The 19,267-nt window shown below is 42.4% G+C and overlaps 1 protein-coding gene across 1 annotated transcript; it reads left to right on the top strand.

The window, feature by feature from the left end:
* Positions 1-13,349: 13,349 nt before the first annotated feature.
* LOC124691921 lies at positions 13,350-17,735 on the top strand. The gene is made up of 2 exons (XM_047225209.1): positions 13,350-13,438; positions 14,342-17,735. The coding sequence occupies exon 2, from the start codon at positions 14,483-14,485 to the stop codon at positions 17,357-17,359; it is 2,877 nt and encodes a 958-aa protein (XP_047081165.1). The 5' UTR covers positions 13,350-13,438; positions 14,342-14,482; the 3' UTR covers positions 17,360-17,735.
* Positions 17,736-19,267: the final 1,532 nt, after the last annotated feature.

The raw sequence follows: 19,267 nt of genomic DNA on the forward strand, positions 1-19,267 counted from the left end.
AATGTAATCAACAACTACATCCTTAGACATAGCATCAATGTTTTATCCCTAGTGGCAACAACGCAACACAACCTTAGAACTTTCCGTCACTCGTCCCGGGTGTCAATGCAGGCATGAACCCACTATCGAGCATAAGTACTCCCTCTTGGAGTTAAAAGCATCTACTTGGCCAGAGCATCTACTAATAACGGAGAGCATGCAAGATCTTAAACAACACATAAGCATAACCTTGATAATCAACATAACAAGTATTCTCTATTCATCGGATCCCAACAAACGCAACATATAGAATTACAGATAGATGATCTTGATCATGATAGGCAGCTCACAAGATCCGACAATGATAGCACAATGGGGAGAAGACAACCATCTAGCTACTGCTATGGACCCATAGTCCGGGGGTAGACTACTCACTCATCACTCCGGAGGCGACCATGGCGGTGTAGAGTCCTCCGGGAGATGATTCCCCTCTCCGGCGAGGGTGCCGGAGGCGATCTCCAGGATCCCCCGAGATGGGATCGGCGGCAGCGGCGTCTCAGTAAGGTTATCCGTATCGTGGTTCTCGTACTCGGGGGTTTCGTCACGGAGGCTTTAAGTAGGCGGAAGGGTAGGTCAAGAGGCGGCACGAGGGCCCCACACCACGGGGCCGCGCGGCCAAGGGGGGCCGCGCCGCCCTAGGGTGTGGCCCCCTCGTGGCCCCTCTTCGTCTCGTCTTCGGTCTTCGGAAGCTTCGTGTAAAAATAGGCCTCTCGGGCTTTTATTTCGTCCAATTCCGAGAATATTTCTTTACTAGGATTTCTGAAACCAAAAACAACAGAAAACAGCAACTGGCACTTCGGCATCTTGTTAATAGGTTAGTTCCAGAAAATGTACAAATATGACATAAAGTGTGCATAAAACATGTAGATAACATCAATAATGTGGCATGGAACACAAGAAATTATCGATACGTTGGAGACGTATCACACATACATATTATGATGAGTATAGTGAGATTTAATTGGGCATTACGACAAAGTACATAGACCGCCATCCAACTGCATCTATGCCTAAAAAGTCCACCTTCAGGTTATCATCCGAACCCCTCCAAGTATTAAGTTGCAAAGCAACAGACAATTGCATTAAGTATGGTGCGTAATGTAATCAACAACTACATCCTTAGACATAGCATCAATGTTTTATCCCTAGTGGCAACAAGACAACACAACCTTAGAACTTTTCGTCACTTGTCCCGGTGTCAATGCGAGCATGAACCCACTATCGAGCATAAGTACTCCCTCTTGGAGTTAAAAGCATCTACTTGGCCAGAGCATCTACTAATAACGGAGAGCATGCAAGATCATAAACAACACATAAGCATAACTTTGATAATCAACATAAAAAATATTCTCTATTCATCGGATCCCAACAAACGCAACATATAGAATTACATATAGATGATCTTGATCATGATAGGCAGCTCACAAGATCCGACAATGATAGCACAATGGGGAGAAGACAACCATCTAGCTACTCGCTATGGACCCATAGTCCAGGGGTAGACTACTCACTCATCACTCCGGAGGCGACCATGGCAGCGTAGAGTCCTCCGGGAGATGATTCCCCTCTCCGGCAGGGTGCCGGAGGCGATCTCCAGGATCCCCCGAGATGGGATCGGCGGTGACGGCGTCTCAGTAAGGTTTTCCGTATCGTGGCTCTCGGGATCGGGGGTTTCGTCACGGAGGCTTTAAGTAGGCGGAAGGGTAGGTCAAGAGGCGGCACGAGGGCCCCACACCACAGGGCCGCGCGGCCAAGGGGGGGCGCGCCGCCCTAGGGTGTGGCCCCCTCGTGGCCCCTTTTCGTCTCGTCTTCGGTCTTCTGGAAGCTTCGTGTAAAAATAGGCCTCTGGGCTTTTATTTCGTCCAATTCCGAGAATATTTCTTTACTAGGATTTCTGAAACCAAAAACAGCAGAAAACAAGAATCGGCACTTCGGCATCTTGTTAATAGGTTAGTTCCGGAAAATGCACGAATATGACATAAAGTGTGCATAAAACATGTAGATAACATCAATAATGTGGCATGGAACACAAGAAATTATCGATACGTTGGAGACGTATCGGCATCCCCAAGCTTAGTTCTCGCTCGTCCCGAGCAGGTAAAACGATAATAAAGATAATTTCGGAGTGACATGCCATCATAATCTTGATCATACTATTTGTAAAGCATATGTAAAGAATGCAGCGATCAAAACAATGTGTATGACATGAGTAAACAAGTGAATCATAAAGCAAAGACTTTTCATGAATAGCACTTCAAGACAAGCATCAATAAGTCTTGCATAAGAGTTAACTCATAAAGCAATAATTCAAAGTAAAGGTATTGACGCAACACAAAAGAAGATTAAGTTTCAGCGGTTGCTTTCAACTTGTAACATGTATATCTCATGGATATTGTCAACATAGAGTAATATAATAAGTGCAATAAGCAAGTATGTAGGAATCAATGCACAGTTCACACAAGTGTTTGCTTCTTGAGGTGGATAGAAATAGGTGAACTGACTCAACATTGAAAGTAAAAGAATGGTCCTCATAGAGGAAAAGCATCGATTGCTATATTTGTGCTAGAGCTTTGATTTTGAAGACATGAAACAATTTTGTCAACGGTAGTAATAAAGCATATGCATCATGTAAATTATATCTTATAAGTTGCAAGCCTCATGCATAGTGTACTAATAGTGCTCGCACCTTGTCCTAATTAGCTTGGACTACCCGGATTATCACCGCAATACATATGCTTTAACCAAGTTTCACAAAGGGGTACCTCTATGCCGCTCGTACAAAGGTCTAAGGAGAAAGCTCGCATTTGGATTTCTCGCTTTTGATTATTCTCAACTTAGACATCCATACCGGGACAACATAGACAACGTGATAATGGACTCCTCTTTTAATGCTTAAGCATTTGACAACAATTAATTCTTTTCTCATTAGAGATTTGAGGATGTTTGTCCAAAACTGAAACTTCCACCATGGATCATGGCTTTAGTTAGCGGCCCAATGCTCTTCTCTCACAATATGCATGCTCAAACCATTCAACTCAGTGTAGATCGCCCTTACTTCAGACAAGACGAACATGCATAGCAACTCACATGAAATTCAACAATTGAGTTGATGGCGTTCCCCAGTAAACATGGTTATCGCACAACAAGCAACTTAATAAGAGATAAAGTGCATAATTACATATTCAATACCACAATAGTTTTTAAGCTATTTGTCCCATGAGCTATATATTGCAAAGGTGAATGATGGAATTTTAAAGGTAGCACTCAAGCAATTTACTTTGGAATGGCGGGAAAATACCATGTAGTAGGTAGGTATGGTGGACACAAATGGCATAGTGGTTGGCTCAAGTATTTTGGATGCATGAGAGGTATTCCCTCTCGATACAAGGTTTAGGCTAGCAAGGCTATTTGAAACAAACACAAGGATGAACCGGTGCAACAAAACTCACATAAAAGACATATTGTAAACATTATAAGACTCTACACCGTCTTCCTTGTTGTTCAAACTCAATACTAGAAATTATCTAGACCTTTGAGAAACCAAATATGCAAACCAAATTTTAGCATGCTCTATGTATTTCTTCATTAATGGGTGCAAAGCATATGATGCAAGAGCTTAAACATGAGCACAACAATTGCCAAGTATCACATTACCCAAGACATTTTTAGCAATTACTACATGTATCATTTTCCAATTCCAACCATATAACAATTTAACGAAGGAGAAACTTCGCCATGAATACTATGAGTAGAAACCAAGGACATATTTGTCCATATGCTACAGCGGAGTGTGTATCTCTCCCATAAAGTGAATGCTAGGATCCATTTTATTCAAACAAAACAAAAACAAAAACAAACCGACGCTCCAAGAAAAAGCACATAAGATGTGGCCGAATAAAAATGTAGTTTCGGGGAGGAACCCGATAATTTGTCGATGAAGAAGGGGATGCCTTGGGCATCCCCAAGCTTAGACGCTTGAGTCTTCTTGATATATGCAGGGGTGAACCACGGGTGCATCCCCAAGCTTAGAGCTTTCACTCTCCTTGATCATGTTGCATCATACTCCTCTCTTGACCCTTGAAAACTTCCCCCACACCAAACTCGAAACAACTCATTAGAGGGTTAGTGCACAATATAAATTGACATATTCAGAGGTGACACAATCATTCTTAACACTTCTGGACATTGCATTATGCTACTGGACATTAGTGGATCAAAGAAATTCATCCAACATAGCGAAAGAGGCAATGCGAAATAAAAGGCAGAATCTGTCAAAACAGAACAGTTCGTATTGACGAATTTTAAAATGGCACCAGACTTGCTCAAACGAAAATGCTCAAATTGAATGAAAGTTGCGTACATATCTCAGGATCATGCTCGTAAATTGGCGTAATTTTCTGAGTTACCTACAGGGAGATAGACCCAGATTCGTGACAGCAAAGAAATCTGGAACTGCGCAGTAATCCAAATCTAGTACTTACTTTTCTATCAACGGCTTAACTTGGCACAACAAAACTCAAAACTAAGATAAGAAGAGGTTGCTACAGTAGTAAACAACTTCCAAGACACAAAATAAAAACAAAGTACTGTAGGTAAAAACATGGGTTGTCTCCCATAAGCGCTTTTCTTTAACGCCTTTCAGCTAGGCGCAGAAAGTGTGTATTAAGTATTATCGAAGGGTGGTACTTCTACAGCGGGATGTGGAGTTTTCTCAACTATGCATACTATCTTTTCTATGTGAGTTTCAGAGGCCCCCTTTTCATTAGTCTTGGGTTTGCTACTCTCATCAAACAAATCTTTAGGAACAATCCAATCAAAATTCTTTTCTAGTGCCTCACACATTCCCAAGAGCTTGCAAGGTATTGATGTTTTAATATCCCCCTCATAATTAACTTCATTAGTGTACTTTTGTCTATCCTTTTCCATCTTCTCAAGGGTACTAGCAAAGTTGGTATAAGAGCCTAGCATATTATATTTAGTGAAGACTTTTCTAGCTTCTCTCGCTATTCCTCCAAATTCTTTAAGAAGGGTTTCTAGTACAAAATCTTTCTTTTCTCCTTCTTCCATATTACTGAGTGTAAGAAACATATGCTGAATCACAGGATTAAGATTAACAAATCTGGCCTCTAACGCGTGTACTAAAGAAGCAACAGCAATTTCATAAGTGGGGGCAAGTTCTACCAGGTGTCTATCTTCAAAATCTTCGACCGTACTAATATGAGTGAAAAAATCTTCTATATTGTCTTTCCCAAGGATAGACCCTCGGCCTACCGGTACATCTTTAAGAACAAACTTAGGAGGAAACATGATGAAATAAGTAAAGTAAATGCTAGTAACTAATTTTTTTGTGTTTTCAATATAGCAAACAAGATAGCAAATAAAGTAAAACTAGCAACTAATTTTTTTTGTATTTTGATTTAGTGCAGCAAACAAAGTAGTAAGTAAAACTAAGCAAGACAAAAACAAAGTAAAGAGATTGAGAAGTGGAGACTCCCTTGCAGCGTGTCTTGATCTCCCGGCAACGGCGCCGTAAAAGAGCTTGATGGCGTGTATTTCACACGTTCGTTGGGCAACCCCAAGAGGAAGGTATGATGCGCACAGCAGCAAGTTTTCCCTCGTAAAGAAACCAAGGTTTATCGAACCAGGAGGAGCCAAGAAGCACGTTGAAGGTTGATGGCGGCGAGATGTAGTGCGGCGCAACACCGTGGATTCCGGCGCCAACGTGGAACCCGCACAACACAACCAAAGTACTTTGCCCCAACGAAACGAGTGAGGTTGTCAATCTCACCGGCTTGTCGTAACAAAGGATTAACCGTATTGTGTGGAAGATGATTGTTTGCAGAGAAAACAGTAAAAACAAGTATTGCAGTAGATTGTATTTCAAGAAAGAGAATTGGACCGGGGTCCACAGCTCACTAGAGGTGTCTCTCCCATAAGACAAACAGAGCATGTTGGGTGAACAAATTACAGCTGGGCAATTGACAAATAAAGAGAGCATGACAATGCACATACATATTATGATGAGTATAGTGAGATTTAATTGGGCATTACGACAAAGTACATAGACCGCCATCCAACCGCATCTATGCCTAAAAAGTCCACCTTCGGGTTATCATCCGAACCCCTCCAGTATTAAGTTGCAAAGCAACAGACAATTGCATTAAGTATGGTGCGTAATGTAATCAACAACTACATCCTTAGACATAGCATCAATGTTTTATCCCTAGTGGCAACAAGCACAACACAACCTTAGAACTTTCTGTCACTCGTCCCAGGTGTCAATGCGAGCATGAACCCACTATCGAGCATAAGTACTCCCTCTTGGAGTTAAAAGCATCTACTTGGCCGAGCATCTACTAATAACGGAGAGCATGCAAGATCATAAACAACACATAAGCATAACTTTGATAATCAACATAACAAATATTCTCTATTCATCGGATCCCAACAAACGCAACATATAGAATTACATATAGATGATCTTGATCATGATAGGCAGCTCACAAGATCCGACAATGATAGCACAATGGGGAGAAGACAACCATCTAGCTACTGCTATGGACCCATAGTCCAGGGGTAGACTACTCACTCATCACTCCGGAGGCGACCATGGCGGCGTAGAGTCCTCCGGAGATGATTCCCCTCTCCGAGCGAGGTGCCGGAGGCGATCTCCAGGATCCCCGAGATGGGATCGGCGGTGACGGCGTCTCGATAGGTTTTCCGTATCGTGGCTCTCGGTACCGGGGGTTTCGTCACGGAGGCTTTAAGTAGGCGGAAGGGTAGGTCAAGAGGCGGCACGAGGGCCCCACACCACGGAGCCGCGCGGCCAAGGGGGGCCGCGCCGCCCTAGGGTGTGGCCCCCTCGTGGCCCCTCTTCGTCTCGTCTTCGGTCTTCCGGAAGCTTCGTGAGAAAATAGGCCTCTGGGCTTTTATTTCGTCCAATTCCGAGAATATTTCTTTACTAGGATTTCGAAACCAAAAACAGCAGAAAACAAGAATCGGCACTTCGGCATCTTGTTAATAGGTTAGTTCCAGAAAATGCACGAATATGACATAAAGTGTGCATAAAACATGTAGATAACATCAATAATGTGGCATGGAACACAAGAAATTATCGATACGTTGGAGACGTATCATTGGAGCATGCATATTGTTAGAGAAGAACATTGGGCTGCTAACTAAAACCATGAATCATGGTGGAAGTTTCAGTTTTGGACATATATCCTCAATCTCATATGAGAATAATAATTGTTGCCACATGCTTATGCATTAAAGAGGAGTCCATTATCACGTTGTCCATGTTGTCCCGGTATGGATGTCTAAGTTGAGAATAATCAAAAGCGAGAAATCCAAAATCCGAGCTTTCTCCTTAGACCTTTGTACAGGCGGCATGGAGGTACCCCATTGTGACACTTGGTTAAAACATGTGCATTGCAAAGATCCGGTAGTCCAAGCTAATTAGGACAAGGTGCGGGCACTATTGGTATACTATGCATGAGGCTTGCAACTTGTAAGATATAACTTTCATAATTCATATGCTTTATTACTACCGTTGACAAAATTGTTTCATGTTTTCAAAATAAAAGCTCTAGCACAAATATAGCAATCGATGCTTTCCTCTTTGAAGGACCATTCTTTTACTTTTATGTTGAGACAGTTCACCTATCTCTCTCCACCTCAAGAAGCAAACACTTGTGTGAACTGTGCATTGATTCCTACATACTTGCATATTGCACTTGTTATATTACTCTATGTTGACAATTATCCATGAGATATACATGTTACAAGTTGAAAGCAACCGCTGAAACTTAATCTTCCTTTGTGTTGCTTCAATACCTTTACTTTGATTTATTGCTTTATGAGTTAACCCTTATGCAAGACTTATTAATGCTTGTCTTGAAGTACTATTAAATGAAAAGTCTTTGCTTTATGATTCACTTGTTTACTCATGTCATTACCATTGTTTTGATCGCTGCATTCACTACATATGTTTACAAATAGTATGATCAAGGTTATGATGGCATGTCACTTCAGAAATTATCTTTGTTATCGTTTTACTCGCTCGGGACGAGCAGAACTAAGCTTGGGGATGCTTGATACGTCTCCGACGTATCGATAATTTCTTATGTTCTATGCCATATTATTGATGATACCTACATGTTTTATGCACACTTTATGTCATATTCGTGCATTTTCTCGGAACTAACCTATTAACAAGATGCCGAAGTGCCGATTCTTTGTTTTCGCTGTTTTTGGTTTCGAAATCCTAGTAATGAAATATTCTCTGAATTGGACGAAATCAAGACCCGGGGCCCTATTTTGCCACGAACCTTCCGGAAGACCGAAAAGGATACGAAGTGGGGCCACGAGGGGCTGCCACCATAGGGCGGCGCGGCCCAGCCCTTGGCCGCGCCGACCTGTGGTGTGGGGCCCCCGTGTGGCCCCCCACGTCGCCCTTCCGCCTACTTAAAGCCTTCGTCGCGAAACCCCTGATGCAAAAAAAAACCACGATACGGAAAACCTTACTGAGACGCCGCCGATCCCATCTCGGGGGATTCTGGAGATCTCCTCCGGCACCCTGCCGGAGAGGGGATTCATCTCCCGGAGGACTCTACACCGCCATGGTCGCTCTCGGAGTGATGAGTGAGTAGTTCACCCTTGGACTATGTGTCCATAGCAGTAGCTAGATGGTTGTCTTCTCCTCATTGTGCTTCATTGTTGGATCTTGTGAGCTGCCTAACATGATCAAGATCATCTATCTGTAATACTCTATGTTGTGTTTGTCGGGATCCGATGGATAGAGAATACCATGTTATGTTAATTATCAAGTTATTACATATGTGTTGTTTATGATCTTGCATGCTCTCCGTTACTAGTAGAGGCTCGGCCAAGTTTTTGCTTTTAACTCCAAGAGGGAGTATTTATGCTCGATAGTGGGTTCATGCCCGCATTGACACCGGGACAATGCGATGAAAGTTCTAAGGTTGTGTTGTGTCGTTGCCACTAGGGATAAAACATTGGCGCTATGTCCGAGGATGTAGTTGTTGATTACATTACGCACCATACTTAATGCAATTGTATGTTGCTTTGCAACTTAATACCGGAGGGGGTTCGGATGATAACCTCGAAGGTGGACTTTTTAGGCATAGATGCGGTTGGATGGCGGTCTATGTACTTTGTCGTAATGCCCAATTAAATCTCACTCGTACTTATCATGACATGTATGTGCATTGTTATGCCCTCTCTATTTGTCAATTGCCCGACTGTAATTTGTTCACCCAACATGCTTTTATCTTATGGGAGAGACACCTCTAGTGAACTCGTGGACCCCGGTCCATTCTTTAATACTCGAAATACAAATCTGTTGCAATACTTGTTTTATTGTTTTCTCTGCAAACAATCATCTTCCACACAATACGGTTAATCCTTTGTTACAGCAAGCCGGTGAGATTGACAACCTCACTGTTTCGTTGGGGCAAAGTACTTTGGTTGTGTTGTGCGGGTTCCACGTTGGCGCCGGAATCCCCGGTGTTGCGCCGCACTACATCCCGCCGCCATCAACCTTCAACGTGCTTCTTGGCTCCTACTCGGTTCGATAAACCTTGGTTTCTTATCGAGGGAAACTTGCTGCTGTACGCATCACACCTTCCACTTGGGGTTCCCAACGGGCGTGTGCTTTACGCGTCATCAAGCTAAATTTCTGGCGCCGTTGCCGGGGAACTGAAGAAAAGAAGACTTCTAACTCCCACGTCAACTACACGCCAGCAACCACCAAGACACAAAGTCGTCTAGGTACAACCTTTGGGTATCACTTTCAGTTCCACGAAATATTCGTGGAAAGCTGAAACCAACGAACCAAATGCAATGGCAAGAATAGAAGTGCTCAAGTTCTTCTCTCCTAAATCGCACCGCAAATATGAGAAGGAGAAGACCAATACATAAGCAAAAAATCAAACTGTTATGTGTTAACAACACCAGGACCACGAGTTTTAACCATTATATGCGGTAGTACGAGCCGGGCCAAATTGGTCGGCCAACAACTAGCCCAATGGTTGACGTGCGGTAGTTCCAGATATTTGGTTTGCTACTACAAGACCACTAGTGGGCATAGTGTTACCCCTTAGGAAGTATATTGTGACTCAAAACCCTGAAATGATAGGTTGGTACTACACGCGACCATGGCCCATCACAAAGGGGGCGGTACTACCAACCAGAGGGAGGAGAACTTTTGGTAAAATAATAAGGTTCTGAAAAACAAAATTCCAGAGCTTGGAAACTTTGATTAAGATGAAACCAATTTTACTAGAATCAACAAGGGGGAAATACCAAGTATATGGAGGTGTGAAACCTCCCTCAACAAAGAACTAGTAAAGACTCCAACATAAAAAATGTAACAAGATGTTCATACAAAATCCGTTTTTGATGAACTAGAGCTTGTTATGAAAATTACCAATAACTTTAAATCCTCACATGGATGAAAGCCAAATAACAACCAAGAAATAGAATTCCAATGATGCAAAGGTTTAAGCTATCTCCGAATGATGTGGTGAAGTTACTCTTGATAGTACGATTATCAAACCTATAACCTAGTCTCCCAATTAACAACATGAGACCGGAAAAAACAGAAAACCCATGAAGATCAAGCATTTGCCTTAGCATTCCACTTGAGCTTGATGATGACAAATTTTCCACCTCGATATGGAATGCCTTTCTCGATTGTGCTTGTTTGGTGAAGTCTTGCTAATTGCTCTTCCATACCCTACTATGTGAAGCCTCTTCTTAGGCACATCTTCCCATGTCCATTAACCCCAAATGGGTGTCAATCATCAAGCATATGAACTCTTCAATATGTCTCATCTTGATCTTGACGTTTTTCTTGATGAACCTTGAATCATTTCTTCTTTCTTCATATATAATGATGATGTTTTGAAGATATCCATGAATGCTCACACAATCTTCTTCTTCAATACATGTTCCTGGTAGGGATCAACCGTCACATGACCATTTTTCGGACAACACCATTAACATCTTGGTCATCATTTAGTTGTCTATGGAAAAACCCTTCAAGTATAACTCAATACAAACATTAGTCCATAGCATTTATAATCATTAATTAACAAAACCACACATGGTGGATCCATGCCCTTTCAATTGGTTTTTCATTTTAGGAATGTACTATTGCATGAAGTGACTTGAGCTTCCTAAAAGTATGGTGTATTTCTCCATTTTTTGGTTTCGAACGTGCGATTTTTCTGATTTATCATGTCGGTAAGAATAGACTATACGTGGAGTTTTTTTGTGATGTTGGATAGATGTAGTGTTCTGGGTCGTTTTGCACTGGTACTGTTGTTGGTGTGACACAATAGTTTGTCTTAGTTTTTCTCTATGTGTGATGTGTGATGTGTTTTGTGCTTTAACTATCATGTGAACTATGTTGAGACCGACACTCTAATGAAATTTTTCACCGACTTGCGATATATTAGTACAAGTTGGTCTTCATAGAGCCCGGACGATGTTGCATTGGTACTAGTAGCACATATGCTATTTTATCATGCACATGTCCTCCATCGGAAAATAGACCAAGTAGTTTTCAAGCATCATTTCGGCGATGGAGCGAAAGGAAGGGGCATAGAAAGACAACAAGCAGAGAGATATCGACCAAGCGAGCGAGGGAGTGAGCAACAAACAACTTTTACCATTAATATCTTGTTGTACTACAATATTTTCTTCTATAGACTAGTACTAAAACGACAAAAACACAGGGAACATGAGGCAAACGAACACATGTCATGGTGGTTGGTCGCGGAATTGATGTCTTGTCCACTCGAGTTCTAGTTATGTTGCACGGTGTGGCTTATTAGGCATGTTACACTAGTTTTATTGGCGTGACTAGTCATTTGATCCACATGCCCATTAAACTACAGTAACATGCCTAATAAGTTTTTATTTCACATGTTGCACTAGTTTAAGTATTTTCTGTTTCGCGAAAAAGATAACAATGCAAACTAAGGCATAACCTAGTGGTTGGAAGGGTTGATGCCATGCCACCCACTTGAGTTGGGATCCTATCCCCTTTCCTTCTATGTTGAGAACTCATTACGTAAGGATAGACAACTTTCATGTGCATTACTTAAAACATGTAATTTAAATTTACTATTAAACTATTTCATTTTTTGTTGATTTATTATACATAGTCTTGGAAATATATGTGAGACAAAGATTTTTTTTTATTTTTTTCTAAAAAAATATAATAAGTGATGTAAATCACGTGCAGTTAATACAATACTATGCACATTGTTGGTTGATTTTCTAAAAAAAGAGCTGTTGGGTAGGAGTGAATAATTAATTTATTGGACAACTTGTTGACAATTTAAAAAATTGCCAACAAGTCGTCACTAAATTGACTATTTTATCATGTCCAATAACCCCAAAGTTGCATGCAGTAAGAGGGATGAGAAGGCATCAATCTCTTCACACAGTAGCACATGTCCTAGTTTGTGATTATCTATTTCCATAAATATATATGTGAAATAATAGAATTAAGATATGTTACTTGTGATTCGTATTTGAATAAATGACATATTTCAATATCTCAATATGTCACACTATAATATAATATATTATTATATTATCATAATATATATTCGTCTCTAGAAAAAGGTGAGATGCTTATTTTAGCACGGAGGGAGTAGACCATAACACCGTCGCCGTTCCAATATGGAGCAAGCACCAAACACATGTTTCACCAAACACTCGATCATATTGGGGTAAAATGGCAGTTGGAGTAAACATTGAACAAATGTTTCACCAAATCAATCGATCATTTTAGGGTGTAATGTCTAGATACATCTAAAATATATTTTTATGGGAGGGAGTACCATTTTTTTTTGTATATAACGTTTGTGCTGACTTTATCAATCTTTAGACACGCCGGATTAGTTTTTTAGAATCAGTCTTCTAGAGATTCTCATATGAATATGATATATATGCGTGCATTCATAAGAGTGAGTGTATGTATGTATGAATAAGCCATGGTTGTACGGTGTGGCTGTCACACTGGCGGATGGGGTCGACCTAGGTCATGACGAGAAACCACACCCACCACGACTTGTGAAGGACCGGACCCGCACGGTCGCACCCCTACACAAATTTGGATCCAAACCGCAAGTTCGGTTCCCATCCCCTTTGAGACCCCACGTTCGCTCTCCTTTACAAGCGCGGCTACTCCTCCTTCTCGGCCAGTGTCTGCCTGGTGCGAGCCAACGGAGGCGTCTCCCCCCTCCCCGTGAGATTGCGAGCGCAAACCCTCCCTCCCCCTCCACCTCGTCGCCACCGCCCCCTGCCATTCCCCGGAGCCCCGCGTCCCGGCGTCCCTCCCACCGCCCCCGCCGCCGATCAGGTACGCGCCGCCTCCTCTCCCCGCCGTTACGGCCACAAAAACCCTAATTATTTCCTCGACAACGCCCCCCAAAGAAAACCCTAATCATCCGGCTCATGTGGTTAGTGGCGGCGCGGTACTGCTGCCCGCGTACGATGATGAGCCGGGAGCCCTTCGTTCAATGGAACCCTGCCGTGGCGGCGAACCTGGGCTGGGCTGGGGGGAGGGGGAGGGGCGAAATTGACGTGCGATTTGTGGCCATGAACTCGGGCAGAGATGCGTGCCGTGCAGATTTACTTTTACCCTTTCTCTTATATATACGGACAAAAGGGGGGTTCCTACCTAGGGGTGATGAGTGCCTTTGTTCGCTTCAAGATTGGATCATTTCCCTAGTAGTATTTCGTTTTCGGTTTGATGTTTTGTTCCTCTGCCGATGTGGTTGGGAAGGAACGGAAGCAGTTCCTGTGACTACCCTAATCGATAAGATCAAATACCTATCTTGTTTCTCGCATGCACTGATTTTGAACATGCCATTCTTGTTGGAAAGCATATGTGTCTTGGTTTTTCCTGTCTCCTTTTCCTGAATTTATTTATTTACAACATGCACACTAATTTGTGGATCTAGAATGCTCATGGTTATATCCAATGCAAAAAAAACATGGATGACATGTATGTGCTCCATCTTTTGGGTGATAATAAGTAGCTATGCATTTCGTTTCGGGTGCTAACAGCCTTTCCATGTCAAAACTAATGCTAAAGCAACTTTTTTCACCTGAGATGATTTCGTCTCTTAGCGAGGCAGCAAGTGCTTGTTTTTTTGTTCTCTTGTTGCTTTTTATATACCAAAAAGACGCCTTCTGTCATTTTGTTATCGAATATACTTATCATATTTCTGAACCATAGTTCCTTGTATATTCCCTGCAGGTTGACAAGTTAGTTTGTTTGGTGTACTGCTCTTTAAGTAGTACTGATATCCTCCATACTGTTGGCGGGAAGTCATGTTGCTGGGACTTCTTACCTGAAAGTGATCAGGAGTTTGGACATCCATTTCCGACTCTTGTTGTCATGGAGTGCAACAAGGATGAAGCTCTTAGAGCGAAAGCTCTGGCTGAAAGGAAAATGCTGGAGAAGGATTTTGTTGCTGCAAGGAAAATGATTAACAAGGCGCAGCAACTTTACTCCGAGGTTGACAATGTCTCGCAGATGCTAACGGTCTGTGATGTTCACTGCGCTGCTGGAACCAAGGTTAATGGAGAGACTGACTGGTACGGAATACTTCAGCTACCAGTTTTCACGACTGATGACACGCTAATAAAGAAGCAGTACCGTAAGCTTGCCCTTTTGCTACATCCCGACAAGAACAAGTTTGCAGGTGCAGAGGCAGCATTCAAGTTAGTGGGGGAAGCAAACATGACGCTTACAGACGTCTCCAAACGGTCTGCCTATGACATGAAAAGGAGAGCCTCAGTCAGAGTTTCTGCAGCAAGGCCATCCCCTTATCAGCAGGCAAGGAGAGCTGCTCCTGTTAGACCTGTGAATCTTCAGCAGCCCACAAATCCTGCTGGGCCGGCAACGTTTTGGACCATCTGTTCAAACTGTGGCATGAGATATCAGTACTACACTACATTGTTGAAGAAAGCTATCCGCTGTCAGTCTTGCATGAAGCCTTTTATTGCACATGATTTAAACAATCAACCTGTTCCTCCTGCGGCAAATCAACAGCCTGCTGGGGTGAACAGAGGCGCAGGAGCACCTTCTGGGGTAAATCAACAGTCTGCTGGGGTGAACAGAAGTGCAGGAGCACCACAGAATTTCCCAGGTCCACAGATAAATGTCCCAGGTCAGCAAGCTCGGAATTATGCCACTCAAGGGGTTCGTGCTAACTATGGATCTCGTAATGCAACTGCAAATACAAAGAGGGGGGGAGATGGTAATAGAGCTAGTGCTGCAGGTGAGCCAAAAGAGAATACAAGATTCGCTCGGACTTCGAAAGGCCCATCAACTTCAGGACTGAAAAGGAGCAGGAGATCCATGGTTGAATCGAGTGATTCGGAGAGCACCAGTGATAGTGATGAAGAGATCACTGTAAATGGCGCTGCTGCAAATAATGCAAACCCTAGTGAACACAGCCGCAGGTCAGTCAGGCAGAAGCAAGAAGTTAAGTATAAAGAAGAGAGTGATGATGAATATGCTGATGATGATGATGGTAATGACAACGATGCTGTCGATTCTTCCAATTTCAAAAGGTTAAGGAAGGGTGGTATGTCTAATGGTGATGATCAAAGCAATGAAACCAAGATGAATGGAGATGGAACTGGACACAATGGTTCAGCAAAGGGGCTTAATCATTCTGTCAGCAGCAATGGTCTGGACCCAAACCTTGATGCTTCAGATGAGGACAAATTTAGCTGTGTGGATCCTGAATTTTTTAACTTTGAACAACTTCGAGATGTAAGTCAGTTCAGAGCCAACCAGATCTGGGCTGTCTATGATAGTCAAGGTTGTATGCCAAGATTTTATGCCCGAATTAAAACAGTAAAAATGGCCCCGAAGTTTGTTGTACACTTCGTTTGGCTGGAATTTGAGCCCACAAATAAAGCAGAGGAGGAATGGTCTAATGGGGAACTGCCTGTTGCTTGTGGACGTTTTAAGTATGGAGAATCAGGAACAGCTAAAGAAACTAATATGTTCTCTCATACTATGTACTGTGTGAAAAGCAAGACAGCAAGCACGTTTGAAATGTATCCTAGGAAAGGTGAAGTTTGGGCCCTTTTCAAGGGATGGGACATTGGTTGGAGTTCTGATGCAGACAACCACGCAGACTTTGAGTATGAAGTTGTTCAAGTTGTCTCTGATTTGACGGCAGGCACTGGCATTGTTGCCATGCCACTTGTAAAAATAAAAGGCTTTATTAGCTTATTTATGCAGTCAAAAGAGGCAACTCCGTACGTGATACCTCAGGATAACACACTGAGGTTTTCACATCTTGTCCCTCATCATATAATGTGTGGGACTGAAAGAGAGGGCATTCCAGATGGGGCTCTTGAACTTGATCCTGCAGCGCTTCCCCTTAACTTGGAAGAGGCTTTTGCTTCTGTTGTTCCGGAAATCAGTTCAGTAAAAGGCAAGGAGTTTGACACCAAATGTGCTGGGAAGGGATCCATGAGGGCTGGGGAGGCAGCAAAGGAAAAGAACATAGAGCATAGCATTCCACCTGCTGTAGAAGATACAGATGATGAGGAAGCTGATGATCTTGTCCAAGGAGAATTTCAGTGCCCTGATTCAGAATTCTATGAATTTTCAGAACTAAGACTGCTTCACAAGTTCGAACCTGGACAGGTTTGGGCTATCTACAGTGATGTGGATAAGTTCCCTAATTTCTATGCCTTGATCAAGAATGTTGATCACAAGAATAATATAGTAAAAGCGAGATGGCTTGATGTCTGTCCTCTGGGAGAGGAGGAGAAACGATTGGTAAAAGAAGATCGGACTGTCGGGTGTGGCACCTTTAAGGTTGCTGTTGGGCGAGATGGTAACATCACTTACACTGATACTGAGTCCTTTTCTCATCCTGTACTTGCTAGACCAACTAGTAGAAGAAACGAATATGAAATAATCCCCGGCCCTGGTGAGATCTGGGCCATTTACAAGAACTGGAGGGCTGGATGGACTGCACAAGACTTCAAAAATTGTGAGTATGAGTTGGTGGAGATACTTGCCCACACTGGTAAGTCCATACAAGTTCAGCTTTTAAGAAAGGTGGATGGTCACACAGCAGTATTTAGAAGAGATGATGCTGTGAAAACAATAAGCAAGGATGAGTACCCAAAGTTCTCTCACCAGGTTCCTTGCTTCCATCTGACAAATGAGAAGGGAGGCAAGCTTCGAGGCCATTTGGAGCTCGATCCTTATTCACTGCCAGACGCGTTTCTCTATACCTAGTTGAATGCGAGATATCCATTTGGAGCCTCTTAGGAGCCTTCCTGTGATGAAGTTGGGAGAACAACGGTTCCATCAAAGTTGGGCAGTCCACATCTGGAACATTTTTTGCTGTCGGTTTTTGGCTGTTCCCAGTAACATCTATGAAGGTATACAACCTGCCAGGCAAATAGGTTCTTCTCGCAAGATGACTATCCCTCAGCGACCATTTGCAAGCTGGCCAATCTTTTGTAGCAGCTCTCTCTAGTCAGCTAGGAACTTAGCATTTCCTTGTATTAGTGTTCTGCAACTGTCACTCTTTGTTTGCTGCTAGCGTACTCGAAAATGTTGGGACAATGTAATTTAACTTGCGGGAGGCTAATGCGATGGGATCTCTGTAGTACCTTTGTTAGGGCCTTTTGGCTCATCCATGATGCCCGTTCATGGGATGTAGTGTAGTTGGTATCCTGGACATTTTGTTCCTGTCTTCTTTTTCTCTCCGTGTTTATTGCTTTCCAGCCATGGTTTCTGTGCAGTGCAGAATCCATTTGGAAGGATGGTGTCATGGTGCGATGCAGCAGCGCAATGCTGGTCATTGTTTTGTATGGTTGCATTCCTTCGTGGGTCGAGGCACTAGATTCTGTTCCTCGGACTCTTCATTCTGCATGCCGCAGCAGTAGAGGTTATTTCTTTTCCAGCATGTGTTTCTTTTTTTCTTACAGGGTTGCTTTCCTGCTCAGATCACATCCTCCATTGGTGTACTGTGATACATACAGTTGGTTGGAAAACTCATGAACATGATGGAATCTGTTTTCTTTTCTGGGTTGCATTTTGTCAGCTAATTTTGCGGTTTGCAGATGCAACTGGTTATATGGCCTGTGTGGCTATGTGTGTGACTGCAACCAGAAATACAGCCACGATTAACGCCCAGTAAGTTCGAAGAGCTGTTTCATTTTGTAAGAAAAAAAATCATTTGAAGTGCCGGTCGACGTGGGATTATATGACGTTGAATGGCGGCGAATATAGCAGCAACCAACGAACCATGTCTCAGCCCCGGAATGCTCCTACTATATTATGTGACTGTTGTCGAATACATAGATTGATAGACTCATAGATGCAGCATATCCATAATACTGTTTTTTTTAAAAATCATATCCATAATACTGTTTAATTTCGTGAGAAATATAAATAATAATGACAATTTGACATATCCTTGACTGGATCACTTCACAAGAACTAATATCGTTCGTGTTTTATGAGTTGGAAAACCTTTGCCTAGGCGAGCGCTAGGCGCTGGTCGCCTGATTCTAGGCGAGAAATCGGTCGCAGAGACACCGTTCGATGGCACCGCACAAGACCACATGTCCATTGGATGCAGGCTTAAGAAACGTCGCTTTCACGTAGGTAGGACCGCACATGCAGCCAGGATCGCAAAAGGTCCCAACTTCCCGTCGGCATCTTATCATAAGATGTGACTTTGGTATGCAAACTTACCTTTTCAGCACGGTGCACCCAGTCAAAGCATCATTGTAGCAAAGCTTTTTTAGCAAAATATGCACGCAATAAAACAAGAACAAATAATTTTCTCGGTTGTTCTGGATTTACAACACGACTGACATTAGCAACAATAATTAATATAAAAACAACAACAAAAGAATGCTAGTTTACAACAATAATCAACAACAAAGCCCACACAAATATTCTCTATTTACAACAATAATCATAAAACAAATCCCACAAAAATATTCTCTATTTACAACAATAATCAACAACAAAACCCACAAAATAGTTGCTATTTACAACAATTATAAACAATAAATCCAATAAAAATATTGTCTGTTTACAACAATTATCAATAAACAAATCCAACAACTTCTTTCTGGATATTTACAACAATACCAAATACTAAATAACAAATTCCAAAAAAATGTT

Source organism: Lolium rigidum, chromosome 2, assembly GCF_022539505.1.
Source record: "Lolium rigidum isolate FL_2022 chromosome 2, APGP_CSIRO_Lrig_0.1, whole genome shotgun sequence".
NCBI lineage: Eukaryota > Viridiplantae > Streptophyta > Magnoliopsida > Poales > Poaceae > Lolium > Lolium rigidum.

Coding starts and splice junctions, on each gene's coding strand:
- LOC124691921 (XM_047225209.1), top strand. CDS start 14,483: ATGGAGTGCAACAAGGATGAAGCTCTTAGAGCGAAAGCTCTGGCTGAA.